The sequence below is a fragment of the Lutjanus erythropterus genome, chromosome 6 (assembly GCF_056507025.1).
Source record: "Lutjanus erythropterus isolate fLutEry1 chromosome 6, fLutEry1.hap2, whole genome shotgun sequence".
NCBI lineage: Eukaryota > Metazoa > Chordata > Actinopteri > Lutjaniformes > Lutjanidae > Lutjanus > Lutjanus erythropterus.
The window spans coordinates 38,406,542-38,434,396 of record NC_139322.1 but is presented as its reverse complement, the minus strand read 5'-3'; the positions used below and the strand labels follow the sequence as shown (position 1 = coordinate 38,434,396).

The following is a 27,855-nucleotide window of genomic DNA, read 5'->3' as shown; positions in this document are numbered from 1 at the left end:
GCCAAATCTGAACATGAAATATGAGCGGTGTTAAAAAAAAAAAATACGCAGAAAATTCTAAAGAAATTGTCTCATTTTTATCTACTCTTACCGCAACTCTGTAAACTACAGTCTGTCGAATGGAGAGGGAGGAGTGAGAGGGGGAGAGACCCACAGGAAGACAGAGGAGAGAGAGACAGAGAGAGAGAAAGGGGGTCAGTAGCAGGCGGTGCTGCAGGCAGAATTAACAGTCCTGACTGAAAAGTTTCTCGCTGGTGAAGTGTTACCGTTCGGTTTGCACCTGGATTCGTGAAAGGACCGCAACTTTTACTGAGCAAAAATGCAACTCTCGTCCTTGCTATTGTTCCCAGGGATTTTTGTCTGTGTACTTTTCCCTCTGACGAACTGTGAAGAGAAGCGAATACCCGAAGGTAAGTCGGGAATGTTGCCCGAGACTGACGCTATGTCTGTCTGCACTTTAATGTCACCCATACACCGCGTTAACTACAGAAATATCAGCTAATAATGGCGTCATAACCTATGTGAGTCTGTAACAGTGCAGTTGAGGATACTCGAGCTTGTATGGGCTGACTGTGGGAGACTCCCAGGCTCATGTGGTCCCCTGTCCCTGTATCAACAAAAATGTCTGGCAGAAAATTCCAGCAGAGTCGGTAACAGTAAATACGGAGAAATCACTGCAGTGTGCTCGCGCTCCTTCCTCGGTGTATTAACCGTTAGCTGGTTCACACGTTAGCTTCTTAGAAAAGCTCATTTTGTTGATACTTGCGCGAGCTCTTGTGGCGCTTGGCGCACGCCGAATATTAACATTCATTTAGCGGACCTCAACATTATCTTGTAACTTTTCTGTAGCATTTTTTTTCTGAATAAAAGGCAAGTTTTAAAACAAGATGCATCGAGTCTAAGAGGATATCCTTCACATTACATGTGCAAAAGAGCTGCACGTAGTTAATGTGAGGTGTTGAGGAGGACTTCCATGCCGCTGACGTGGACTGGCTGCTTCCAACACCGTGTGTTAGTGGGCGGTCAGCGCAGCTATTAATGTGTTATTAAGTTGAGATGTGGCCCATAGCTATGATACATTAATGTGTGTAGTGTCAACATAGTGTTGAATGAAGTCTTTCATCTTATGGAGCAATAAAGAACAAAAAGTACATTTTTGAGACTTTCTGTCTCAATGATGGAGAGAATGGATCTCCTTAGCACTGCAAACCATTTCTGGTCACAGCACGCAGTTAAAACTCCCTCTTTTGAAGAGCTTTTGTAGGAAAATTTGATCAATAATAGTTTCCTGTGGAGTCTCCTTCAGGGATTTTTTAGAGATCACACTTGAAAGGATGGAAAAATTAAGTAAGATTTCCTTCTATTGAAAAGTGGTGAAACTGGAAGATTGATTTTATGGACTTTTGTAAATGGGTGAATTGTAGATATACTTTTCAGTGTGTCATGTGATTCTAAGTTACTTCCCTCTTGAAATGTGCGGAAATGCACTTCTTATACCAAAGCAACAATGAACAAATCTGACTACAGTATCAACAGTATGGTTTATGCTGTAAACTCACACTGACAGGTGGTTGAGTCTGATTTTGTAGTTTTATCATGAAATGGGTGGGGAACAGCAAGACAGGAAATCAGCAGAAACATGTTTACAAAGAATATCTGAAACCAGTTTCATCTAAGATGATAGTTGGTGACCAGTGAGTTGTCATCACATGTAAAGCTGTGACAATTAACTGATAATAAATCAATTATTTAATTAATCAGCACATTCATAAGACATTATAATGCCTTTATAAGGCTGTATAACTCGTTATAAATTGTTATAGCCGTGTAACAACTTATAACAAGGTTTATAAAGTACTATAAATGGTAGACATAATGTATTAGAAGTTCAACATTCGTAATGCCTTATACCTCTGTGCCAGAGCATAGTTTGAAAGAAGAATCTGAGTCCTGGGTTACACAACGCATTATATCAACAATAACTTTAGCTAATTATAAAGGCACAAAAAGAATTTCTACAGTGTGTCATAACAGATTTTGAATTCTAATTTTCTGAGATGGAATAATGTCATCATACAATTGCTAATAACCTTATGCAATGCCATCATTTTAATTAAAGGTCATCCTTTAGCATATTATTGATGTTTATAATACAAGTTTATTCCATTTCATAAATTTGAATGTTATTTTGAGTGTGCTTATAATGCACTAAAGACATGCCCTTCTTAGAAAGTGTTAGCAAAATCTTATATTATTATTTTAATAATCACTTAAATGAAAACAAAACTGAGGAGACATGTTTTATTTGTTTCAGCTGGGCCCTAGTAGCCTTTGGGGCCAAAAGCAATGGGGCCCCATGATATCAATGGCCATTTTAAGTCTTTGTTAGATTGTGACAGTATAGAGGTGACATAAGAGCAAAATGAAAGTTTTCTTACCTGGATTCCAACAAGATGATTTACAGCTGGCGTCTCAGTATGATAAATGATTGATGTCATCATCAAACTAGAGGGGCATGCAGAGAGTGCAGACCTCCACCAAGACCAAATGTCCTATGCAATGGTCATGATAGTGAAAAATAATTTGTGTATCCATCCTGTGATTTGGATCTGCTCCTTTAGTGTATGCCTGTTAAAATCTAGTTTTCTTTTTGGAGGGGATGATAAATGGTATTGTTTCTGCTTGGTTACTGTATGACAAGGCTCTCATCAGGTGCAATCAAGACAAACGTTACACAACCTGTCATGTATAGCTGGCAGTACCACTGGGTTGCTTCATGCTTAAGGCAGAAGAAAAAAAGAAGTCTAATGTATTATCTTTATGAATTCCCCCATAATGCTGTGTCTTCCAGATAAACTTCTAGTTGTGACAGTTGCAACCAAAGAGACTGATGGCTTCAGGCGTTTCTTGAGGTCAGCCAAACACTTTAACTACACTGTCAAGGTAGGAGCCCCTGCGGCAAGATTAATGTTCCTTATCTACTGTCTCGCCATGGAAGCCTCTCTGTCTGTTGAGCATATTCAAACAAGAGTCTTCAAGCCAAGGAGGACAAAATACTCACATTACACTGACTTATTTTTCTCATATTACATTAGACAAATTTCAGTAGATAAATGCCTATTTTTCCGATGTACTTGGGTCATATTACAATAGACGCTCTTCTATTGTAATATGAACAACGTAAGTAGGTGAAATTTGAGTATAGTGTCCTCCTTCATTTGAAGACTGGAGATGTGCTACCTTTTCATTTTTTTTTGGTAATATGCTTGCTGGATTTTTGATTTAGAGCTCCACTGAGAATCTCATTGTTAAAGTGGAACCTAATTTTCCCAAATACACTTTACATTTAAGACTTTTTCAGTGCATTTGAATCACAGAAGTAAGTTTTTTGTCAAAAATAAAGTTAAAAAGAATATTTGGGAATATCTGTAAAGGGAGAGTTCACAACAAAATCAAAAGTACATGTTTTACCCCTGTCCTGTAGTGCTATTTATCCATGTAGTTTTTTCTTTGTGTGAGTTGCAGAGTTTTGGAAATATCAGCTGTAGAGATGTCTTCCTTCTCTATAGTATTATAGGACTAAATGGCACTGGTCTTGTGGTAAAGCACCAAACACACCACTTTTGAAAAATTCAACACCAGTGTCTCTTTCCAAAAATCATGACCTGGTTACTCAAGATAGTCCACAGACTTTGTTGTGAGCAGTTTCATGTAGGGACTACTTTTTTAAGAAACTGCTTTTTAATTTTTTTATCTAGTCCCATTATATTGGAGAGAAGACAGACATCTCTACTGCTGATATCTCAAAACTCTGCATTTTACATACAAAAAAAAAAAAAAAAAAAAAAAAAAATCTAGATATACAAATAGCACTACAGGCCAGAGGAAAAACATGTATTATTGATTTTGGGGTGAACTGGCCCTATAAAAGAAATTCTTTTTTTGTAAGTCATAATTTTGCAACTTTTCTGATGCAACAGTTTTTACATTTTTTCAGTTCATTTGAGTCACAGAAATAAGTTTTTGTCAAAAATAAAGTTAAAAAGAGCATGTCTTTATCTTTAAATGCACGTTTAATGGATGTACGCTTGTTTAAAGGTTCTTGGTCGGGGGGAGAAATGGAGGGGAGGCGACTACATGTCAGCTCCAGGAGGAGGCCAGAAAGTACGGCTCCTGAAAGAAGCTCTGGAGGAGATGAAGGATGATGAAAAAATCGTCCTTTTTATTGACAGGTACGGTGTGGTCGTTGCAGGCACAGGTTCAGGTTTGAGTGCACCTGTCACCAGTGATGGCTGCTGTAGTAACGGCAGCACATTGGTGTCACAGTAAAAAGGCTTAAACATGCAAACCTATTGATAAGGTTCCTTAACTCACAGAAACAAACACGTACACAGCGGTTCCTTTTATGCCAGTAAACACAGCCACTGGCAACTTAACTCTCCAAATAAAGAGTGCTGCCATCTCATAAAGGCAACCCATTCATTTGTTTTAACTATGCCACTTGCTTCACACACCGCTGAGCCACACAGTGCAATAAACTTTTCTATTTTCACTCCATTTGACACAGCTATGATGTGGTTTTTGCCTCGGGTCCTAAAGAGCTGCTGAAGAAGTTCCAACAGGCTAAACACAAGGTGGTGTTCTCCTCTGAGAGCCTCATCTGGCCCGACAGACACCTGGAGGACAAGCACCCCCACGTCAGGGAGGGCAACAGGTTCCTCGGCTCAGGAGGTACGTCCACTGCAGCTGGATTACACTGAAAGGCTGTGGAAAGGTGTTGCTAGCCTGTCCTACTGAACTTAGTTTGGGACTAGTGAGTGGGTTCTAGATGAAATCCAGGGAATATAAAGATGTTCTCTGTAGAAATCCCTGGGTGGGTTCTTTTTAGGGTTTGCTGTATGATATAGCTGGATCTGGGTGAAACCTTTCACAGATGGTATTAAGTAAGTAACCCTTTGGGTTATACTTGTGTAACCCTTTGGGTTATACTTGGTTCTGACTAGAACCCAACATAAAGAATTTCAAGTGGAAACTTGAAAAGGTTACAAAAGCAACCTTAGCAACAACAAGCTGAAGAACCGTTTATGGTTCTAGTTAGCACCTTCATTTCTAGGAGTGTATCTTTCAGCCCATAGTTATTAACAGGCAAGTGGAAAATTATTCCCATTGGCCTCTCAGTTAAATTTCTAAGTTTGAAAGCTCTGATGATGTGAAAATTAAACATAAATGACAGCAACTACCACAGATGTTTAGCTAAACTGCCTAAATTTTAGGCATTTTTCTTCCTTATTATTTCATCTTGCAGTTCCACAGAGACAGTGTATGATATGATAAAATCTCACAGGTGATTCAACCTGATGACCTTTCTGCTTACACCATTCTAACACAAACACAACACTGGTATGTTTTCAAGCAGCTGGTGCAGCTGTACATTTTGTGCATTTTTGTTTAAATAACATGCTAGATGTTTGAAGAAAGGAGTCCGGCCATTTCTTTTTATAGCAGAGACACAGCAGGTCTGTAGTCAGCAGGCAGCGCCGAGCTGAGGCCATTAAAGCCAGCCAGCAGTCTTTAGTCAAGGCAATTTAAAAACAGGACTTCACTTCTCCTTGATGTCTGTAAATGTAGAGTTCATATACATGAATATGGAAATAAAAATGTGTTTGATGAACGCATCAAAACTTTTTTTTTTATCACTTCCTGTCTGTTTCCCCTGGGTTTGTTTTTCTCCTCAGGTTTCATTGGCTACCTCCCCAACATCAAAGAAATGCTTGCTGACTGGACAGGAAAAGATAGTGACAGTGACCAGCTGTTCTTCACCAAGATTTACATCGATCCAGCACAAAGAGTGAGATTTGTTATTTATTTATTTTCGGTATATTTGACAGATACAGTATACATAAAAAACTGATAACAGCTATCTGATGCGTGTATCAAACTGTGTTCCAGTACCCATACTACCATACTATTTAGTGTGTCAGACAAAGATTTAGTATGTCTCAGTACATAGTGTGTGAAATACAGTATTCCAAAACTTCCAGGATGTCCTTCTGTATCTATTACATGAAACAGTACATACTTTTTAAGGGCAGCTGTTGTATGTAGTAAGAGTAAAAAGAAGAAGTTTGTGATTTGGAATGCAAGAATAGTGTTTATAACAGATGCAAATTTGCAGCATTCATCAGTGCTAGACCTTGCTTTAAGGAAAATAAGAGATTAAAACAGTAAACTGATGACAGTAAGATGTCATGAAGCTAAATAAAAACTGAATACAGCAAAATAGAACAAAACACACATTTAAAGACCTTTTAAAACTTGACATGAGTACAGGTTTGTTGCATTGCTCAGGGTTTGGTAGCTCTCTTAAAAATGGTGAAGTCTGCAGAAAATTTGAAGTGATCAGGTACAGAGTTCCAGGACTTTGCTCCTTTCACAGAAAAAGATGTCTGGGCAAAAGATCTTTTATAAAATGAAACTTTCACAATTGTCACTTACAGCACTATAATTTCATGGTGTATTTGTAAAATGTAAACTGAATTAAGCTCGCAAAACTTAAAATCGTGTATTCACTTAAAATGCAGCTACAATGGTACAGCCAATCAAGAACGGGTGCAAAAACAGGGTCAAAATATTCATACTTGTAAATTCTACCTTGTAGCTTTGTAACTTCAGGGTCAGATAAATAGATAGGAAATTTGAGTGTCTCTTATTTCTGCAAAAATTATAATTACAAACACAAAGCATTTCTACAATTACAAAACTTTTCTACACGTGCAAATGATATCTAGTTGCAAAACTTAATGACACATTCACAAACTTGGATAAGTGCATTAATTTTTTTCACGTGCACACGAAATGTGCTATAAAACTGCAGGTTTGAAATTATTTCTAAACATTATTTCACAAGCTCAAAAATTTATTGCCCTTAATTTGACTCCATACCTCATTTGTTTTTTTTCTAAATTTTTAAGGCTGGGAAGCTTTTACATAGTGGTTAGTGAGTTGCAAGGTACAGTCAAATGTCAAGCAGTTTCATGCATTCTACTACAGTGTTCACTTTATCAACTGTATTTATCTTTTTCATTTCATTAGATACTTATAATTTTAGAACTATTGATAACAACAGTAATTATTGAAATTTGTTATTGTTATGTATTCCCTTTGGGATATTTGATTATGTATCATAAAATTCTCAAATGATGGCCACAGATCCAGAGAGACCCAGGCCTTTATTTGAGACAGGCTCACATTTATTTTTTTGTTAGTATATTTCATTATATTTTAGTAAGAAATCTCCCTGTTTTCGAGTTTGCGCATGTTTTCATTTGCTGTCAGTGCAAACTCAGCACTTCCTCCATGTTTACCTGTTGTTTTGACAGAAATTCGTTCACTAATTATTTCCTTCTGTCAATGAGACTCAGCACTTTCTGCACAGATGTTTCACATTAAAAACCTTCCAGTAGCTGAAGGGGCCAGTCACTAATAACAGCCTACTGTTCCTGGTACAGTAGGCTGTTAACATCTGCAGGAGGTGTTGACGATAATTGATACTTGTTCAACAGTAAAAAAAAAACCGGCAACATAGAACTGACTGGAATTAACTTGAATGGAAGCAGTATTAAAGGGACAGTTCACCTCAAAATCAGACATACATAGTAATAATAGTGCTATTTACGTCTAGATTTTTTGGTGTGATATCAGCAGGAGCAATTTCTGCCTTCTCTCCAATATAATGGGACTAAGCGGCACTTGGCCTCTGGTGCTCAAAGCACGAAAAAAAAATACATTTGAAAAATTGGAAACCAGTGTCTCAGAAATCAGAAATGACCCAGTTACTCAAGATAATCCACAGACCTGTGTTGTAAGAAGTTTCATGTAGGAACTGTTTTCTTTCTGCTGTAGAATCTATTAGAACTACCTCAGAATCTACCAGAACTACTTTCTTTTCTACTGGAAAAAAGGGTTTGATGTTTGTATGGCCCGTCTCTGAACTTCACATGTATCTAGAGCAGCTGATTCACCAGATAAGCACACTAGGCTGGCACCACATGCTCTCAGAGACTTCTATCAAGCTCAAATCAAATGAGTGGGGAAAAAAACAGTTCTTGAGCATGTTTCAACACAAACACTATATGTAGTAAAAATTGAAGAAAAGGTAATTCTGCTTTATTGTTCACGGTGTGCGCTGCCATATTGCTGTGACATCACAATTTCAATACTGACTTTTAATTGTGAATGTCTACTATTAGATATGATTACAACATATGCAATGAAAACGATTTCCATGTTTCAGAAATCCATAAATATCACACTGGACGGGAAATGCAGACTGTTCCAGAACCTTCACGGAGCTCTTGGTGAGTACATAGAATTGAGTTTCTTGGTCCTGCCGGTGATGTTTATGAAGCAAAGACATTCCTCCAACACACACTGTCTGTTGTACTGATTACAGAGGTCTCTGCTGCTGTGTTAGAAATGTTAGGTGCATCTTTCCAATAACACCTTTAAGAAACTGAATGTTTCTCATCATCCAGGAGGCAACTGTGCTTCATGCCATCCACCACACATGATTTTAACCAGCATCCTCTCCGTAGTGCACACTGTATCAGCCACTGAGCAGCAATTACTTAAAATATGTTAGTGATGTTTGGACCAATATCAAAATGACACCTACTGTTGTCATATGTTGGTGATTGATTTGCACATAGCTGTGTTTTCATTTTCTGTGGCCACCAGGCCAATTCTTTTAGATAAACTTACTCACTGTGGGCTTTTCATGCTGTCAAGATTTATTTCCTGTTATATTTACACAAAATTATTTACATTACCACTGAGGTGGTGGGATCATAGAGGAAACCAGAGCAAAGTATCAAACACTACATACAGTGTTATTGCAGTGAAATATATTTTTCCAGTGGAATTTTGCTAAATTCAACTAAGAATAAAAATAAGAATTGTTGTGTTTTTGTTACCCTGGACTGAGGCTTTTACATTTACAGAGGGTGCAGGTCCTCAGGACTCCCTATTACTCAGAGCACTCACTGAAGCGTGCAAAGGTATGTCCTGCTAAATCACGCCCATTCAGCGAAATGCTGTGTTTTTAGGGAGTCCTGCGGATCCTCTTTCATGGACGCCGCTGTGTTGCACTGTTTCTACAGTAGCCCAGAATGGACAAACCAAACACTGGCTCAAGATACAACTTCTAGATAAGCGTAGGTTTCGCAGCCGCTGTAGGTTCTCCTACATGCTCGGAGCGGGAGAGTGAGATGAGCAGTTGTCAGTTAATTGCAATCTACAACCTCACTGCTAGATGCTCCCAAATCCTACACCCTGGTCCTTAAATTGTTTGTATGCCTGACAGTATAAACCCTTATAAACCTCACTGAAGCATGGCAATTTAATACATGGTGATGGTTATGGTCATTTGGAATGCTGAGAGTACAGCTGGGCCATATTACTATATTTTTTACAACATACAATATATTCACTCATTATCAAATTTCTGCAGCCTTTTCATCCAACAAAGAGACAAGATTTAAGTTCTTTGATGATATTACATGATATTTGATATTAATACACTGATCTCTTGTCTTGTATTATGATATGGATCATGGACGTTGCATTGCCTGTTGAACTAGTGGGTACACAGTCCTGTCCTGTAGATTTTCTCCCTCAGCAGTAATGTGTGTGTAGGTATAATTGCTGCTTATGTAATGTCACGGTCCTCCCTTTGCCATCTATGGAAAATGGAACAAGCTACAGGGATTTCCACTCGCTGTGATTTAGGCGGGAGCTGCACGTTTAGACATGAGCTGAACTCTCAGCAGTCTGCAGCATTTTTTTCCTCTCTGAAGCTGACAGAGGAATTCGTGAGTTCGGTGTGAGGCGGATGTGTCAAAGCTCACGTACAGCAGAGAACATCCACGAGAATCCAAGAGCATGAATGGACTCAGTTTGTAAACTCTTTTATTAACTGCTGCTTACCTTGTGTCTTTTTCAGCTGTAAAAGAAGAGTTTGCAACAAGTCATACATTTTACACATACAGAAAGTTCTATCAGCAAAAATTAAGAACATGATGTAAAAATGTAGAACCATGTGTTAACTATTTATATTATAGAAGCAGGGCTGCAACTGACTAGTTTCATCATTTATTGCATCATGTAGTATCACAATTCTTAATGTGATTATTGTCAGGATTAATTGTTTGATCATTTACTCTATAAAATGTCAAAAATTGTGAAAAATGTATCTTTGAATGTTGTGGTAAAAAAGTAAAAAGTCAAATGCAACTGAAATACTATGCAGTACTTCTGCAAATGTACTAATAGGGCTGCAACAATTAATTATTTTCACAATTAACTGATTATTTTTTTTATATTTAAAATAAAAATATGAAAAATGCTCAAAGTATGTCTTCAAATAGCTTCTTTTGTCAAACCAATAGTCCAAAACCCAAAGACGGTTCATGTACTGTCATAAATGACAAAGATAAGCAGCAAATCCTCACTTTTAAGAAGATGGTATCAGCAAATGTTTGACATTTTAGCTTTATCAAAATAGTTGGTAACTAAATTTCTTTTGTTTGACTTATTGATCGATTAACTAATTGTTGCAGCTGTAGTTGGTAGAACCAATAGAGATGCCAAAAAACTAACTAAAATGTTTTCATTCAGTTTAATTTGTATAGCACCAAATGATAAGAAAGTTATCTCAGGGCACTTTTCAAAAAGAGGTTTAGCCCGTGCTAAAAACCTAATTGTTTCCACAAAGAACAAGCACTGAGGCAACTGTGGTGAGGAAAAACTTCCTTTTAGGAGGCAGAAACCTTGAGCAAATCCAGGCTCTTTATTAAGTGTGTGTGCCATCTGCCGGAAACAAAAAGAGAGAGAGGAGGGGGAGGAGGGAGAGAAAGTGAAGGGGGAGGGACGAGGACATACAGTAGCACAGGGCAGCTTTCACTTACAGATACAAGAAACAAGTATTTACACTTGCAATTGACATTTGACAATATATAATCATAAACAAAGACAATAAATCATGAAGCATTTCTAAGCATTAGTAGGTTAATACCTGTCGTCTGATTGACAGGCCTTTGATCTGTTGCCCTCCCCCTACCCCCAACATTCCTTCCTTAGTGACCACCCACACGGATTGAAATTTGGAAATCCATAAAGGGAGATTTTTGTCAGAGGGACAGGGCCACTGCCACAATAATAAAAAAAAACGACCTACCTGTTTTGACATACTCACATCTACAATTAATCAAATGACCAAAATACGGCTGAAAAATGTTGATCCCTGTTTCCCAAAGCCCAAGATGATGTCCTCAAATATGATGTCCAGATATTCAGATATTCAGTTTACTATCAGAGAGGAGTAAAGAAACCAGAAAATATTCACATTTAAGAAGCTGAAATCAGAGAATTTGGACATTGTTACTTAAGAAATGACTCAAAACAATTAGTCAAAATAGTTGGTGATAAATTTGATATTCAGTTAATCATAAATCATTGCAGCTCTAGACCAAAGTCCAGGTTACACACTGTGAATACAGAACCCAGGTTGAAAAATACTTAATGTCTCCAAAACAACAGGAAGTACAGGAATATGACTCAACACTGGACTCTATAGTGAAGGCTGAACTTGTATGTGTGTATGTGTGTGTATGTTTCCAGATGAGGTGGTGCTGAAGTTTGAGGAAAGACGGGTACGAGCCAGAAATTTGCTTTATGATACCCTGCCTGTCATCATCCATGGAAACGGACCGACCAAGGTACTGATCTAAGAAACCATACTGACAAATCACAGCAGCCTGATATCATCAGAGTGACTGCAGGCGAGCTCAGCTGTTGGTGTGGGTGTCGAAACAATTCCAAAACTTCAGTCAACAGCTCTGTTCACACTGAATTGCAGTGCAGTGTTCATGCTGGAGTCTGAAACCAATACACTGTCCCTCCAGAAAGCTGCAATGTTGCAAACACAACCATTAACGCAGTTTCAACTGATTGCCATGAATTCTGCATGACTTTGCCATTTGGTGAAATCCCCGCAACTTTTCTGCAAATTTGACCAATCATAGCAAATGTCATACATGTATGTCTCAATAAACTAAACTAATGTTTTTTTTAGCTATTATTTTTTGTTTTATTTTGTCACGGCTACTGAAAAGAAGAAGGTTTGTCATTGTAATTAACATTTATCAATGCTCTGCGCACTTTTATATTTTATAATTTTGTGCCTGCTGAGTTTGAGCTTCAAAAAGATTTTTCTTCTTTGTGGAATACCGCCCATCTACACTCCTTCATCTAAAAATAAAGCATTTTGTTTGTATAAATGAATTATACAACGAAGGATCACAACTTTTCTTTACAGTATTCACTCCTGCAATTTCATTGAAAGAAAGGCTGCCATGAAATCAAGCATTTTAGACCATCAGCCTCGTTGGTGGAGGATGTGTTGAGAATGTCTTTTCACACTCATCATGCAGAAGTGTCATAATCAGTCCCTTCAGGATTTCGTGGGCCTTTTTTTAAATTGTAGACAGTCCCAACACTTCTGCATAATGTGTGAAAAGACCTTCTCATCACATCATCCAGCAACGAGTGGCTTCAGGATGGAGGGATGAATCAACAGCCTTTAAAGCAGCATTATGTAACATTTTTACCTTAAAATAAAAACTTTAAAATCATTTTTATGCTACACTGACTTGTTAAGGGGAGAATGACACCCCTTTTGTTCCAGCTCCGCTCTCTGAACACCTGTTCTTGCATGATGTAATTTGTGTTGAGCGTAGAGAAGCACAATTTTGGATACTTTCCAACTCATTTTGGCAGGTTGCCGATGCTCATACCTTTTTTCCACCTAACTGCAGAGAACATCAAGCCTCTCCTGCAGTAGAATGAACAGTATTCTGCCTACTCTTATAGTGATGTCCTACTGGCTCTTCTTAGAAGGAAATTATATTTGTAGTGTTGAAAGAATGTGATTTGGCTTCTCACATGAATGTATCATCACAAAAAGAAACTTTGCTATCCGTTTCAGACACTTAAAAAAAACTCCACACCACAGACGAGCACCGTCATATCAGCATAAATGTTCACTTCAGGCTGAATGGATATTTCATTTTAAAGCCTTTATCAGCCAACACTGATGAAGTGCTGATATTATCGTGCATCCCTCCCAGCATCTCATTATCGGTCAGTTGAGACGCCATTCTTCCTAAGACATCACAGCTGACACAGCACTGCCTGTTCTTGGCTTGTAAGCTTGTAAAGCTACAGCTTTGGCTCTTGGTGCTCCTACCAGCTCAGACATGAACAGCAGCCCAACCACAGGGTTTGAGGCTAGAGGAGCATTTCTGATGAGTCTTAAAATCTTATTATTAATAGTAAAAAAAAAAAAGATTAATTTTTACTTGGTCAGGAGCTTTACTGCAATAAGGGATTAGCTTTGTGATTTCAGCCAGATTTTAATATAATTTATTTAATTACTGTGGAATCTTAACAAGCCTCAGCCTGGCTAAAGTACTTGGAAACGTTAAAAATATGTTGAAAATCAGTCATTAACTTTATTCAATACTGGATATTAGCTTGAGACGTGATAATCTGCAAGAACATGTATTTGTTTTCCAGCTCCAGATCAACTACCTGGGTAACTACATCCCCAACACATGGACGTTTGAGTCGGGGTGCACAGTGTGTCACGAGGATCTGCGCCCACTCACAGCTCTAAAGGTCTGTTCACAGGCTTCCTCTGATTGACAGACTGTGTTTGAGCAAGATTTCCCAGACTACATTTAATCAATATTGAGAATAATGCTAACTGTAAAATGTTTTTTCATTAATACTTGGTGCCAAATAGAAGTGATATGCCCTTTTTCCTGGAACAGGACTAAGATACTTGTCTTTTTTTTTCCATTAGGAGAGCGAATACCCGCTGGTGGTGATTGGCATCTTCATTCAGCAGCCAACCCCTTTTGTCCAAGTGTTCTTTGAACGTCTGCTGAAGCTCCAGTATCCCAAGAACAGGCTCAAACTGTTCATTTACAACCAGGTAATAGGATGACATTTCATCCTAACACCACTGAAGGCAGCTTCACCTGAAATCAAACCCATATATAAAAAAGTACAGGGCAGGAAAACATTTAATGAGACACTGAAAACAAAATGTAGTGTTAAGGAAATAGGAACACTGCAGAGATGTTGAGATTTATAGGCAGAATGTGGCAGAGATGGAATATAATATTTATAAGTATGTTTTCATTAGTGTGCAACCTTCTAGATCTTATAATAATTTTGTTTTCACTACCTTAGAATCAGCCCTGTGTATCTACAGAGGCCTGGATACTTTTCCATGGAGGCCACCATGTTGCACCGCCATGTTTCTACAGTAGCAGACAAACCAAACAGTGGCTCTAGATACGACCTTTCATGTTTGCTCAAGTGTCGCGGCCACCGTAGGTTTTCCCACATGCTTGAAAGGGGAGGGAGAGGTGAAGTGTTTGCAACCTACAAACTCACCACTTAACGCCACTAAATCCTTTAACAAGACACCAACATACTTAACAAGGCTGCAAATGAGCTATAATAAAGAAGAATGTTTTGAGGTTTTGGTTTGATTCGCTACACTAACCTGCAAAGAAATGAAAAAAGGATGAATATAAAAAGAGACTTTAAAGAAAAGTTCATTAACCCATTTGAACCAAATCAATAAAACTTTTGTTTAAACTTCTGTTCCTTCTTCTCAGAGTTGTAACACGCTGCTGAAATCAGTGCAACTCACTTTTTCCACTGATTTGATTTCAGTGCAAACTGGAACACTTAACTTAATGCAGCACAACCTTTCATGGTGCAGATTCACCAAAATGTAAAAACTGGTCCTCCTTCTCCTCCTGGAAATTATGAGAGTCGAGAACTCAATTATTTCCTGCATCCTGGTGAATTTTTATTCAACAATTTGGGATTTTTTGCATCAATTTATGGCAGAAATGTCTTTGTTTATGAAGGAAAACATAAAAATAAAGCACCACGTGACAATTCAAAATATACTGGAATTAAATGCAGCAAGACTCTCAGGCATTCAGTTTTTATTTCAAAAGGTTATTCTACTGTAGATCAACTTTTTTCATTTAATATTATCCCTGCTGAGTCAGCAGTTGGCATGATTTACTCTTCTGTCCTCTTTTGTATCTTTTGTTTGGGGAAGTCATCTCTCTAAATGTGCATCATGTGGAAAGTATTCACATCAATGATAAACACTCACAATTGATTGCTTTTCTTAGTAGGCTGACTTATCCTCCTGTATATAGCATAACTATGTTACTATAGTAACTATGCAAGACAAACAAATAAATCAAAGCCAAGCAACAAAGACAAGCGTTTAATGGCTTAATGCTCAAAAAGGGATAAAGCTTTTTGATTTTTAATGCCTCCTTTATGTCACATTAAAAAACACTTAAGAACTTGTCATCAAAATAAAGCTCCCTTTATTTCACCCTGGAAAAGCAAACAGAGTCAACTATCAGCTAAAGAAAAAGCTCCTGGTTGTACAAACTGGCACCATAATAACATAGTTTGATCATAAATCCATCTCAGTAGGAGCCAGGTCTCTTTTGTTGCTACATTTATATTTAGTTCTGCTCTATGTGTCTGTAGTAACTTAGACCCTTGATCTGTTCCTCTATCTGTTTGTTCTTTCCCTGCAGGAGGCTCATCATGAGCGTGATGTCAGCTCTTTCCTACAGGATCATGGGAACCTTTATCAGGACGTCAAGTTCATCGGGCCTGAAGAAGAGATGGACGGAGTTGCATCCCGCAACCTGGGCCTGTGAGTTCCATGGAACTAATAGTGAACTGGATGACATATCATGATTAAAAATATTTCTACAGGAAACTGAGTCGCCCAAAATCCCATGTGGTCTCTTTAGAATGAATGCTTTAAAGGGACAGTTCACCCCCAAAATAAAAAATACATATTTTCCCCCTGCCCTGCAGTGCTATTTCTCCATCTAGATTTTTTTGTTGAGAGTTGCAGAGTTTTGCAGATATCAGCTGTAGAGCTGTCTGTCTTCTCTCAAACATTTAATTCTTGTGAGCAGTTTCATGTAGAAACTTCTGGCAGATTCTATTGCAGAAAGAAAGTATTTCTTATGTGAAACTGCTCATAACAAGGTCTGTGGATTATCTCAGGACTGGAACGTTGTTGTTTTTGGAAAGAGAAACTGGTGTTGAATTTTTAAAATATATATTTTTTGGCTTTCAGCACCACAAGCTGAGTGTTATCAGACTGATTATATTGGAGAGAAGGCAGACATCTCTACTGCTGATATCTCCACAACACCTAAGCAGTGCAGGCCAGAGGACAAACTTGACAATGTTTAAGAAATAGAAAAAAGAAGTTTGACTTGGTTTTCTTTTCTCAAACTCATGATACAAAGTCATCCTCTGTCCAATCAGGCTGCGTTTTTTAACAAACTTTCAGTCATGATTTTATTGATGGAATCAGACAGTCCTCTGTTATGTCAGTGTTTCTATGAGTGTAGCCTTAAAAATAAGTTTACTTAATCAACAGGAACTTTTGCACACATGACAGTTTAAATTATTTTTCAGACCAGTGGGAAACACATTGCCACAAATGTCTACCATCAACTGAACAATTTATGCAAGCAAATGGGCAGCACTGCCAATCCATGAGTTGACCTTGGTATTTTTTATGTAGAGAATGTGACTGTCTAATTTGTCACAACAAACATGTTGATCTTTCACTTTCTTGCCTTTCAGGGATATATGCCGGAAGGACAAGGACTGTGACTATTTCTTCAACTTGGACATTGAAGTGGTCTTAAAGAATGAGAACACACTCAAACTTCTCATAGAACAAAACCTGTGAGTATAAATGATCAACACTGCATCAGTAATGATCATGTTGTGCGAGCTGATGTCTGGGGACGACTGTAGTCGTCAACCAAACACACTGTAGTAAATCTCGTTTATTTGCATTATTTACTAGCTGCATTTGTCCAGATGCGGAAATATAATAACACTCCTTTAATTGTTCTTCAGTTCTATTGTGGCGCCGATGATAACTCGAACTGGTCGACTGTGGAGCAACTTCTGGGGAGCCCTCAGTGCAGATGGTTACTACGCCAGGTCTGAGGACTATGTGGACATAGTTCAAGGACGCAGAGTGTAAGTTCATTTAACGTTGTTCTCTAAAAACTTCAGAGGGACGTTTAAACAAACAGAGTAGACTGCAGAGCCACTGGCAAAACTATCCAGACACCTTTACAGAATGCTGCAGATATGTACCAGATTTTTTCTCATGCCAAGGCTCCTCAAACAGTATTCGCTCATAGCAAGATGTATGTAAAAACTCAGGTCAATGCTGCACCAATGAATAAAAAGAGAAGAGTTAGAGCAGTATAGTGTTGAGTATTATGTGACTGTGTGTTTGTGCTGATGGAAATCAACGAAGGAAGTGTTGAGTTTGCATCAACAGCGATGAAGAAATGATCAGATCAAAAAACAGAGAGGCTTCCTACTAAGGTATTTTGAAATATTCCTGTTAAATAGGGAATTAGGAACAAATTGATTGTTAGTATGAGAGTGATGTAAGACTCTCTTGTGCTTTTTAGGGGTGTGTGGAACATCCCATATGTGTCCAATGTGTACCTGTTGAAGGGCAGCCTCCTCCGCTCGGAGCTCACAGAATACAATGTCTTTGACTCACACATTTTGGACCCTGACATGGCGTTCTGCCACAACATCCGCAGCAAGGTCAGTAAAGAGGAAACAGAGGGACTCCAGATTGACTAAAAGGAACAGTTCATCCCAAAATCAAAAATACATATTTTTTCCCCCTGGCCCCCTGGTGCTATTAATTTATCTAGTTTTTGAGATATCTGCCATATCTCCGGTACAGTGGGATAAAATGGCACTCAGCTTGCCAAAGTGCCAAAAAAATATGTTAAAAAAATTCAACAGCAATGTCTCTTTCCAGAAATCGTGACCTGGTTACTCAAGATAATCCACAGACCTCGTTGTGAGCATTTTCATGTAGGAACTACTTTCTTTCTCCTCTGCAATTTAATCTACTGCAAGTAATCCTCCGAGGAACTGTAATAAAAATGTATTTTTGATTTTGGGGTGAACTGTCCCTTTAATGAACTACCAATAGCATGTAAAGAATACTTTAAATTCATTTTGACTTGTTCATTTTTTGCTCCCTCTGGTAGGTTGAATAAAACATTAATGTATGGTAACACTTTCCATGATGCTCCTTTTTATAATATATTATAAAGATAGTTAGAATGTGTTATAACCTGCAATACTGTATAATTATAGCCATAAGCACTGATAAATACTCTGAATCTTTATAACAATAACCATAATGACTTATAGGGTCAAGTATCATATTAATTCATAATTCACTCACTGATTCTTTTTGCAAGTGAGTGTGCAGCAATTATGAAGTTTTATAACATTTTCCATTATTATAAAATCCATTTTAATGTGTTGGATTATTGTAGAGCTGCAACAATTACTCAATTATTAATCGCATATTAAATTATTCATCATTTATTTTGATAAACAGTTTATTGTTTTGAGTCATTTCTTAGGAAAACAATTCTCTGATTTCAGCTTTTTAATTGTGAATATTTTCTGGTTTCTTTACTCCTCTCTGACAGTAAACTAAATATCTTTGGGTTGTAGACAAAACAATCCGTCATATCGGACGTATTGGACTGCGAAACACCAATCAACTTTTTTTTTTGTTTTGTTTCTGACATTTTATGGACAAAACAATTTGATTAATCGAGAAAATAATCGACAGATTAATTGACAATGAGTATAATTTTTAGTTGCAGCCCTAGATTATTGTTATAAAGCATTATGAATATTTCTGAGTATTTATAACTATAATTATACAGTGTTTAAGGAGATTACAATACATTATGAGTATATTTAGAATACTTTATAGACACTTTAGTGTCATTGAAAGCCCTACTGAACAGTGTAAATGTAAAATTGTCCATGATAATATTTGACATGTTGTGGTTTTGTCTCTCAGGGAATCTTCATGTTTGTCACCAACATGCAAACTTTTGGTCGCATCCTGTCAACAGAAAACTATAAGACCGGCCATCTTCATAATGATCTGTGGCAGATCTTTGAAAACCCACTGGTAAGACTCAACTGTGCTATGTTAAGATTACCAGCTGTTGTAGTGCTGCTGGCAGGGTCAGTGTGTGGTGCTTGTGTGGATTGTTGGTTACTGCTATGGCCGTAATGAGGTCATTGGAAGTACTCTGGGGTGGTTTGTAACCTTGTGAAATGATGCTAAGAACTGACTTACTACAATCATATCTACCCACAATGACCTGATTACTCCGATACTCTGGTATTTTATACATACTAGCCTTAGATCAACATCAATTCAGTTGTAGTCAACAGTTGCAGTTGTAGTTGCAGTAGCAGCACAATCATCAGCAGTAGGTCAAACATTAACAGAGTAGTAGCATTAATGCTCATTATTGTGCTCTTAGTAAAAGTGGTAATAGTGCTAGAAGCTGTAGTATAGTCGTTGTATAATTTGAAAATATGAATGTCTTACATACAGCATAATAACTACATGGACAGTTGAATGTATTTGCATTGAATAATCTGACTTGTGTGTGTGTGTGTGTGTTTCTTTCAGGATTGGCAGGACCGCTACATTCATGAGAACTACACTCGCATCATGAAAGACAAGTTGGTTGAAACTGTGAGTTGACCTACAGTCAGATGACATGAATTCTTACTTTATTCTTTATTACTTTATTCTATTCTAGTTTGTTTTATATTGCTATAGTACAAGTACTAAAGTATTATGTTAAGTATTTTACTGTCTTTCACCTTATACTATATCTACTGTCCAATACTATATCAAAATGTGCATATACTATATTATGTTAAAGTGTAGTTTTGGTGTTTTTCAACCTGGACCAGATTTTCCTATATTTTTGTGTCTAAGTGACTAATGGAGACAACAGTTTTTGAAAGTGGTCCAATGTTGCAGGGTTCAGCGTTAATGTATTTTCCACTTGCCTGGTCGGGTAAGTGGGTCAGATATCTACTTTCCCAAAGTCAAATTTTATTTGTCCCTGTTGGACAAGTGAGTTGCCAGATTTACTTGCCCGATATGGCATTTTCCTTGCCCCAGGCAAGCAGCGAATCCTTGCTGAAGCCTGTATTGAGCGAGAGTGCTGCAGCCATCACTGCTATTAAAAAGATCAAGTCGAGTCTGGTGGCTTTGGCGAGAGCAATAAATCGGCTATTCCTGATTAAACAAACATATCTTACTCTTCAACAAAAAGACAACTAAATCTTGTCAGACACTTACAATAACAGTCTGAGTCTGACAGAGCTGACTGTTGACTCTGCTGTCACTTTACCATTTAATTTTTCTCCAAATCTTCTTGTATAGTTTATCTTTAATTATATTTTTATTTTAGTTTTATATACCTCTTATTTTTCATTGTTTTTCATGTTTTCTATTTATGTGTACTTATTGCTCTTGTCTTATGTCCCTCAGCAATTAAATATGTGCCATGTCTCATGTCCCTCAGCCTTGTCCTGATGTATACTGGTTCCCAATTTTCACTGACGTTGCTTGTAAGCACCTCATTGAAGAAATGGAGCACTTTGGGAGGTGGTCAGGAGGAGCCAATGTGGTAAGTTATCATATGGGTGTGAGATTCTAACTAAATATTTCTCATTGGAGGCCTGTGTAAATCAAAGCAAGTATGGTGAAAAAAATGCTGATCCTCACTCACATTTTATCAGGCAGTATTTGTGCAATGAGTTGCCGTTGTATCTGTCCTGTACACCTGTTGATGTTGAGTGACTAAAGTTTTTTTCTGATTCATTTTCTTGTTTATTAGGACACCAGAATCCAAGGTGGCTACGAGAATGTTCCCACAATTGATATCCACATGAATCAGATCAACTTTGAAAAGGAATGGCACAAGTTCTTACTGGAGTTCATAGCACCGATAACAGAGAAAATGTATCCTGGTTACTACACCAAGGTAAGACTACTGAACACAGGGCTGGGACCAGGGCGTTCAAACCATCATCACACATTCTGATGAGATGAGTCTGACTTGAGATGAAATCTAAGTAATCCCACTGATCCCATTGGTTGAACATGATAAAACAAGTTTTTCTTCCAGTGATGATGTTTGCTATAAAGCAGGGGTTCTCAAAGTTTTGTTGGCTGAGAGCCAATTTAGGAAACCACCATGTAACTGAGGGCACAAAAAACTGTTAACTTAATGTTTAACGTTCAAAATTCCTGAACGATTCACCTGCTTGCAGGTGAAGGCAGATCACTATATCTGACCCCTGAGGTCTGCCGCAGTAAGAGTTAATCCATTTTTGTCGTTAAGCCTCCTTTTCTCCTCTCCTTCTTTTTTTCATGGCGGCTTTTCCATGTGATTTCCATATTAAACTGCCGTTTCATACCCCAAAACAGCACTTTGATGACAGAATATCATTCATTCCACACCTGACCAACCTGACAGTGCAGCTCAGTTTGATGCAGGAGCCGAGTAACATATTAAATGTGGACTATTGAAAATGAAAGTATTGAAATGTAATGATTGCAATATAATGAATGCATTTAATGTCAGGTTGTAGGTCAACACAGAATGTTTCTGAGGGCTGCCATTGGCCCATGCACTTTGAGAACCCCTGCTATGAAATGACTTACCTATGTTTTTCCTTCTTTGCCTCCAGCTTTTTGCAGAGTGGACATTTCTGTAGTGTTTCTACTGCATTTCTCAGAGTGCATGTTTCAGTCCAATAGAGAAGCAAAGTGCAAGGAGTTATTTTGGGTATCTAAGGTTGAAGAAGTCATTGTTTCCTTGTTTGTTTTGTCTTGTCTATGTTTATTTTCTTCATAGACTAGTTGAAGGACTACACAGGACCTGCCAGACACCTTGTCTTCATTAAATTGTCAGTTATCAGCAGGGCTCAGCCCTGGAACACACTTTTCCCAGATGTGTGGAGGCAGCTCTGGAGCTGTTACACCAGATTGAGATGAGAAAATGGAAAATATTCTGAAGTGAAAATTTACCAACTTGTTTGAAAGAGGGAGGGAGGAAAGGGACACATTTGCTTGAGAAAAATCATTTTGATGACCTAGAAACAGCTAATGACACTTGCTTTTTATTTTTTCTGCTCTTCCATTAAAATAATCATTATCGTTCTTTTTTTTTTTTACCACTTCTACCACTTTTATAAGTGATCAGAGGACAGAAAATGAATCATCGATTTTGGTTATTGATGAATTATTGAACAAATAAGCTGTTGAAAGACACACTAATGATGCATTATACAGTATATATGACATTTTATAGACTAACTGAATGATGTATAATAAGATGTGTAGACAAACTGAGATCATCAGTGGCAGCCCTCATTGGTTCCTGTGCTGCTGCTGTGTGCTCTGTTGACCAACATGTCTTCTCTCATCAGTGTTCCACTCCCCTGAACTTTGTTGTGAGGTACAAACCTGACGAGCAGCCCCTGCTCATGCCTCACCATGATGCCTCCACATTCACTATTAACATAGCTCTCAACAGCAAAGGCATTGACTACCAGGTAAATGAGGAGGAGCGGGCAGGTAACAGACGCTGTGTTCAGGACATGATGATGCAGGTGATCTGCACTTCTCTCTCTCTGCTTCTCTGCTCCATCTCTGGAACTGAATGCTGGAGCGGTCATCGAGCCGATGCTTTTTCATCTCTTTGTTGAGCAGGAGCTGTGAGGGGCGTACACACACTCTGTGTCTGTGGCCAGATGAGCATTTTCTCTGCGAATGCTTGCATGACTCTTTTCTGTCTGTGTGTTTGCAGGCTCAGTTTGATTTGGCCTTTGTAGTTAGATATAAACCAGATGAGCAGCCCTCTTTGAGACCACACCATGACGCCTCCACATTCACTATTAACATTGCACTCAATCAAGTGGAAGATGATTACCAGGTGAGTTTGTGAAGACGTTGGTAGAAATCTGACATTTACAACAGGCAGCTCATAGTTACTGCAGAGAAGAACCACAAAATGTTATTTATCCAACATATAATCCCATTATCCATGCAGCTGTTCGTTTTAGACAGCAGCTGCCAAACATAGCTGGTTATTAGATGGGACGATCCACCTTAAATCGGATGCCTTATTTCCATTAACCAGAAATAATCCATCTGTACTTGAAGTGATGCTGTCAGTGACATTAACAGTAGGTCAGATAACATACCCAACATCACAGGGTGGAGTTTTATTTTATAGGTCAGCAATTTCCTACTAATTTCCTAGAGGGAATAATGTGGTTTTGTTCCAATCTTACGGGAAAATAGACCCAGGGGAAAATGTTGCTTTTTTGCGGGTTTATCCTGAGGTTCACTCGCAAATGGAACCAATTAGTTTGAGGCATACTGGGTGAACATTGTCTTTATTGTCTTTTATGGACTTTAGAGCTGTAACGATTAAATGAATAATCAATTATCAATCAACTTTTAAATTAAATGCCAATAATTTTGTTCATCATTTAATTGTTTGGAATATTTTTTAAAGTTTCTTAGATGTTATCTTGGACCAAACAACGAATTGATTAATCACGAAAATGATTGACAGATTAATTGATCATGAAAACAGTCATTACAGAAAAGACTTGAAAAATAGTTCCAAACATGCATGTGACAAGATTGTGACGGGATTAATTAATCAGTTAATTGAAAAAATAATCGACAGATTAATCGACAATGAATCGTTAGTTGCAGCACTAATGGCCTTATTTCCAGGAAACTTCCAAGATAATTATAAGAAATTTACAGACTTAATAAATAAAACATTGAACATTTTTAGAGTTTAGATCAGACAGACTTTACTGATTGACTGTAAGCCATCATTATTCCCTGAATGCTGCATACTGTATATCAATAATCATGCCAATATGAAGCCATTCTGTGGCGAATTTGAAATCTTACAACTTTGGCGACTCCTAGTGGTAGTATAGGAAAATAAATAGTAATAGTAACACATACATAATGCACAGAGATTCAAAGGGTCAATATGTGCCTAAGGCTTATTTTTGCCCTATTTAAGGTTGCAATATGAGTTTTCACATGAATACATAGTAGCTTAAACAACACAGTGTAGAACAAAGGTTTGACAAAGCATGATGCTGAAAACAGAATCATAACATTGATCATTGAATGCCATCATATTTCTGGCATGTACATCTACATCCCTGGTGTTTCAGACTTTCCATTTGTGTCATTTCTGTGTTTTTGAGTCTGTCTTCTTTGCATGACACATGCAGCTGAAGCTAGGAGCCTTGTTTTTATTGCTGCATCCATGTCGTTTCCCTGCATCTCCGAGAAACTACTGGACTAAACAATCCACAGTATCATCGGTTTATGCTACATGGATTTGACAAAACAACTGCTAAATACAAGTGACCCTTCCTAAGTCCCGCCCCCTTTCACTCTGCTCCAATGAAAGTTGAGTATGCTTGGTACCTCGGTCACCTTTCCCCTTTCCTGTTTTCTGTACTTAAACATGCTATATGCTCGGCTCGTCTATGTAGAAAAGAAAAACTTGTGATGATGGTAAAAAAAACATTTCTGGGGTACCTGTAGATAGATAGATATCTAATCATTAGCTAACTTGTTAGTTGAAAATAACATTTTGCTAATATTAGCTAAATTAGGACGTGACCCTGTGTGTCATTTTAACAGGAAAAGGAGAAGGTTGACTGAGGTACCAAGTTTGCTCAACTGTTATTGGAGCACAGAGCAAAAAGGGCCGGGACTCAGGAAGGGTCCATTTCTATTATTTGTGAATCTGTTGTGATGATCTGTAGTGTGTGGGCAGCCAGTTCTTACTACCAACACTTCAAATACGGCAGGTTGGTCAGTACCCCAGTAGCACCTCTCTAGCCCTCCGGTGTCATTTCTGGAGGTGTCCCTCTAGGGTATGGAGGAGGTGGGGTGGAGGGATGGCATAAACACTGGACTTTCACCCAGGGTCCATGTCCTCTGTGAAACCAATAGTCAAGGTTAACTTCTTAATTTACAGAACATACAAAGTATGAAGTCATGTTTCTAACATGAATATTTTAACTCAAACCATGAACTTTTTGTAAACCCAGCATGAATGTGGAGCCCTGTACATACAAAACTGAATCTAGAGGGATTCTTACACAGTCATAGTTTGACACTTATGGCCATCGACCAAGCTACTGTATTTGGGAGTGACAATGTGTTGGTGTAAGTAGTCCTGCAAGGCTTCCTGAATATTTACATTTTTAACCTATAATATACATAAGTATATTATATAATTATATATAAGTATATATAGAGAGATAATATTCAGTGGATCTGATGGATAATTATTGTAATAACAACACCAGTGGTTTTGCTTGTTAAAGGCACTTCTAAATTCTCAAATAAAAAACTCTCATGGCAGGCATGAATTAATAAAACCAGATTTAAGTCAGTATAATGTCCATTTCTACAGCACTATTTTCACCAGTGCACCAACAGAGTCATGCTTTGAATGTGGACATCACACTATATTATTATTATTATTATCAACACAACAGGTATAGTGGGAAATGAAGGCCTTTCTCCAATATAAGCCTGCTTGAAATGAAAGTCACTATTTGAGAATTTACAGTAGTTGACATTACTGCTGATTTTCTAAAGCACTCAATACACTTTTAGGTTGAATTGTTACCTTGCGGACAGCCATTTGGTTCAGTATACTATTAAAATCAAGCTGCACAGACATATAATGACGATGTAAACAGGACCATTTTCAAAGCCCTTATTACTGACATATTCGATGACACTTGATGACCACTCAACAGAGGTCTAAAAGCCTGGAACTGACAGCATTATTGACAGCCAGGGGTACCACTACCTACTGTATGCAACCTGGATCAAACCTCAGAAAAAAAGCACAATATCCACTTTTATATAATTATATAATATTAAATAACTTCCTAATTAAAATCGGTTTAAATTAGCACATTTGGAACATGAACAGGTGGTATCAACCGCTTTTGAGCTGATCTGTTTGGGGTGTGTCAGTACCTCAAACAGAAAAGGTTAGAAACCACTGATTTACACTATTAGCTCTTTTCCACTGCAGGAGCTGAACAACCTGTAACCTGGAGATTCTTATAAGCTCAACTATACTATACTACTCTTTGTTTCCACTGCATTTTACTGACTGACATTTCAGATATACGCCACTGAAAAGGCAACAGTGGGACTGACTATACTATGTCACACAACTATGTCAGTACGACTGGGTATTGGTACTCAAATTCTTTAAATGGACAGTTCACCCTAAAATCAAAAAATACATATTTTTCCATACTGTTTTGGTGTGATTTGCAGAGTTAGTCCATGATAGACCGTGACACACAGATGGCTCATCCAATCATCCATTTTTTGAAAGTACCTGCCTTTTCTGGTGTATCAGGTTAGACAACCCCTGAAAGTACCTGGAACTTGCATATGTATTACCTTCTGAGCAGCGCCCGAGTTTAGTTCCAGTTACCCATCCCCAAAGTTAGTGGAGAGCAGAGGAAACACAAGCAGAACCAGTGACATTTTTGACCTTTTGTTAAGTTCCTACAGTGGAACAGGGACATTTCTTAAAGTGATGGGAAGATAGTCCATGTGTTTCAAACACATTTTAAAAATGGAGGATAATTAAAACATGGATAAAATAAACATAATGTGTGTTATGTTGTAACTGCAGGGTGGTGGATGCAGGTTCCTTCGCTACAACTGTTCCATCCAAGCTCCTCGTAAAGGCTGGGCCCTCATGCACCCTGGCCGCCTCACCCACTACCACGAAGGCCTGCCGACCACCGCTGGCGTCAGGTACATCGCAGTCTCCTTCGTGGACCCCTGAACTCCCAAAGATGGCCCACATCACCAGCTAGTCCAGACCAAATCCTTCACCGGCCAAATCCTTCGGCATCACAGCTGCTTGTTATTGTCCAATTCTGAGTGGTGGCCGTTTGTCCGTTCATTAGTTCATCTGCTTCACATCGTTTCTGTCTCTTTGAAAATTTTCATTTCACAGCATAGTCAAAATACACATTTTTAAACCATAATTCTTATTTTGCTTTGATTTAGAAGAGCTACAGAGTTTACATGTTATGCTTGAGACTCATCACATTAAAAATAATTCTTCAAGGAAAAAGATCATCTAATAATTGAAAGTAGAATGTTGGTATTAATAATTTTTAAAGTTGTTTTTTTAGTAGGACATGATTTGTCCCAATTCTCATGAATGGCTAAACCAGTGGTTTACTCTTTTAACATACATACTGTATAAAAGCATGTATTACAGCAAGTCTCATAATCACAGTTCATCACTAAGGTCAATCTACAAGTCAGGACTGTACAACAAAGTGTACACGTGTCTTCTTCTTGTTCTCTGAGAAAATGAACGTGTCACTTAACTCCCAGCTCTAAACAAACTTCTGGAACAATGATGGCATCTTCCTTTTTTTGTGTGAAGAACAAAGTGTTTAGTCCTCTTGATGTGTGTACTGCAAGACACGTGAATCATTGTCCTCTAAGCTATTCACAAACTTGACTTCGGGCATGCATCTTATAGTTTTACTATCTTGCACTTCTGCTGTGAAATCATGTCACCAGATGTTTAACAGAGAGCCTGTGTTACAAACTGGGAGTGTGGAATGCACCGGGCAGCGGCACTAACAAAAGAGACTATTCAGCTGCGTTATGGGAAGTGTATGATCCAGTGTTTTTGGAGCTGAATGAACTCA

The 27,855-nt window shown here is 38.0% G+C and overlaps 1 protein-coding gene across 3 annotated transcripts; it reads left to right on the top strand.

Moving 5' to 3' along the window:
• Positions 1–141: 141 nt before the first annotated feature.
• Positions 142–27,265, top strand: plod1a (procollagen-lysine, 2-oxoglutarate 5-dioxygenase 1a). Of its 3 annotated transcripts, XM_084721837.1 has the most exons (20): positions 146–410; positions 2,852–2,943; positions 4,099–4,232; positions 4,568–4,731; positions 5,736–5,848; positions 8,294–8,357; positions 11,677–11,774; positions 13,633–13,734; positions 13,922–14,053; positions 15,705–15,826; positions 16,780–16,884; positions 17,062–17,187; positions 17,634–17,775; positions 19,070–19,183; positions 19,697–19,762; positions 20,607–20,711; positions 20,922–21,068; positions 22,519–22,644; positions 22,899–23,024; positions 26,814–27,265. In XM_084721837.1, exons 1-20 carry the CDS (start codon positions 320–322, stop codon positions 26,967–26,969), a joined length of 2,325 nt encoding a protein of 774 aa, XP_084577963.1. In that variant the 5' UTR covers positions 146–319; the 3' UTR covers positions 26,970–27,265. The 3 variants fall into 3 exon arrangements, with proteins under 3 accessions (XP_084577962.1, XP_084577963.1, XP_084577961.1); XM_084721836.1 differs by lacking the exon at positions 22,899–23,024 and having other exon boundaries at positions 142–410; XM_084721835.1 differs by lacking the exon at positions 22,519–22,644 and having other exon boundaries at positions 154–410.
• Positions 27,266–27,855: the final 590 nt, after the last annotated feature.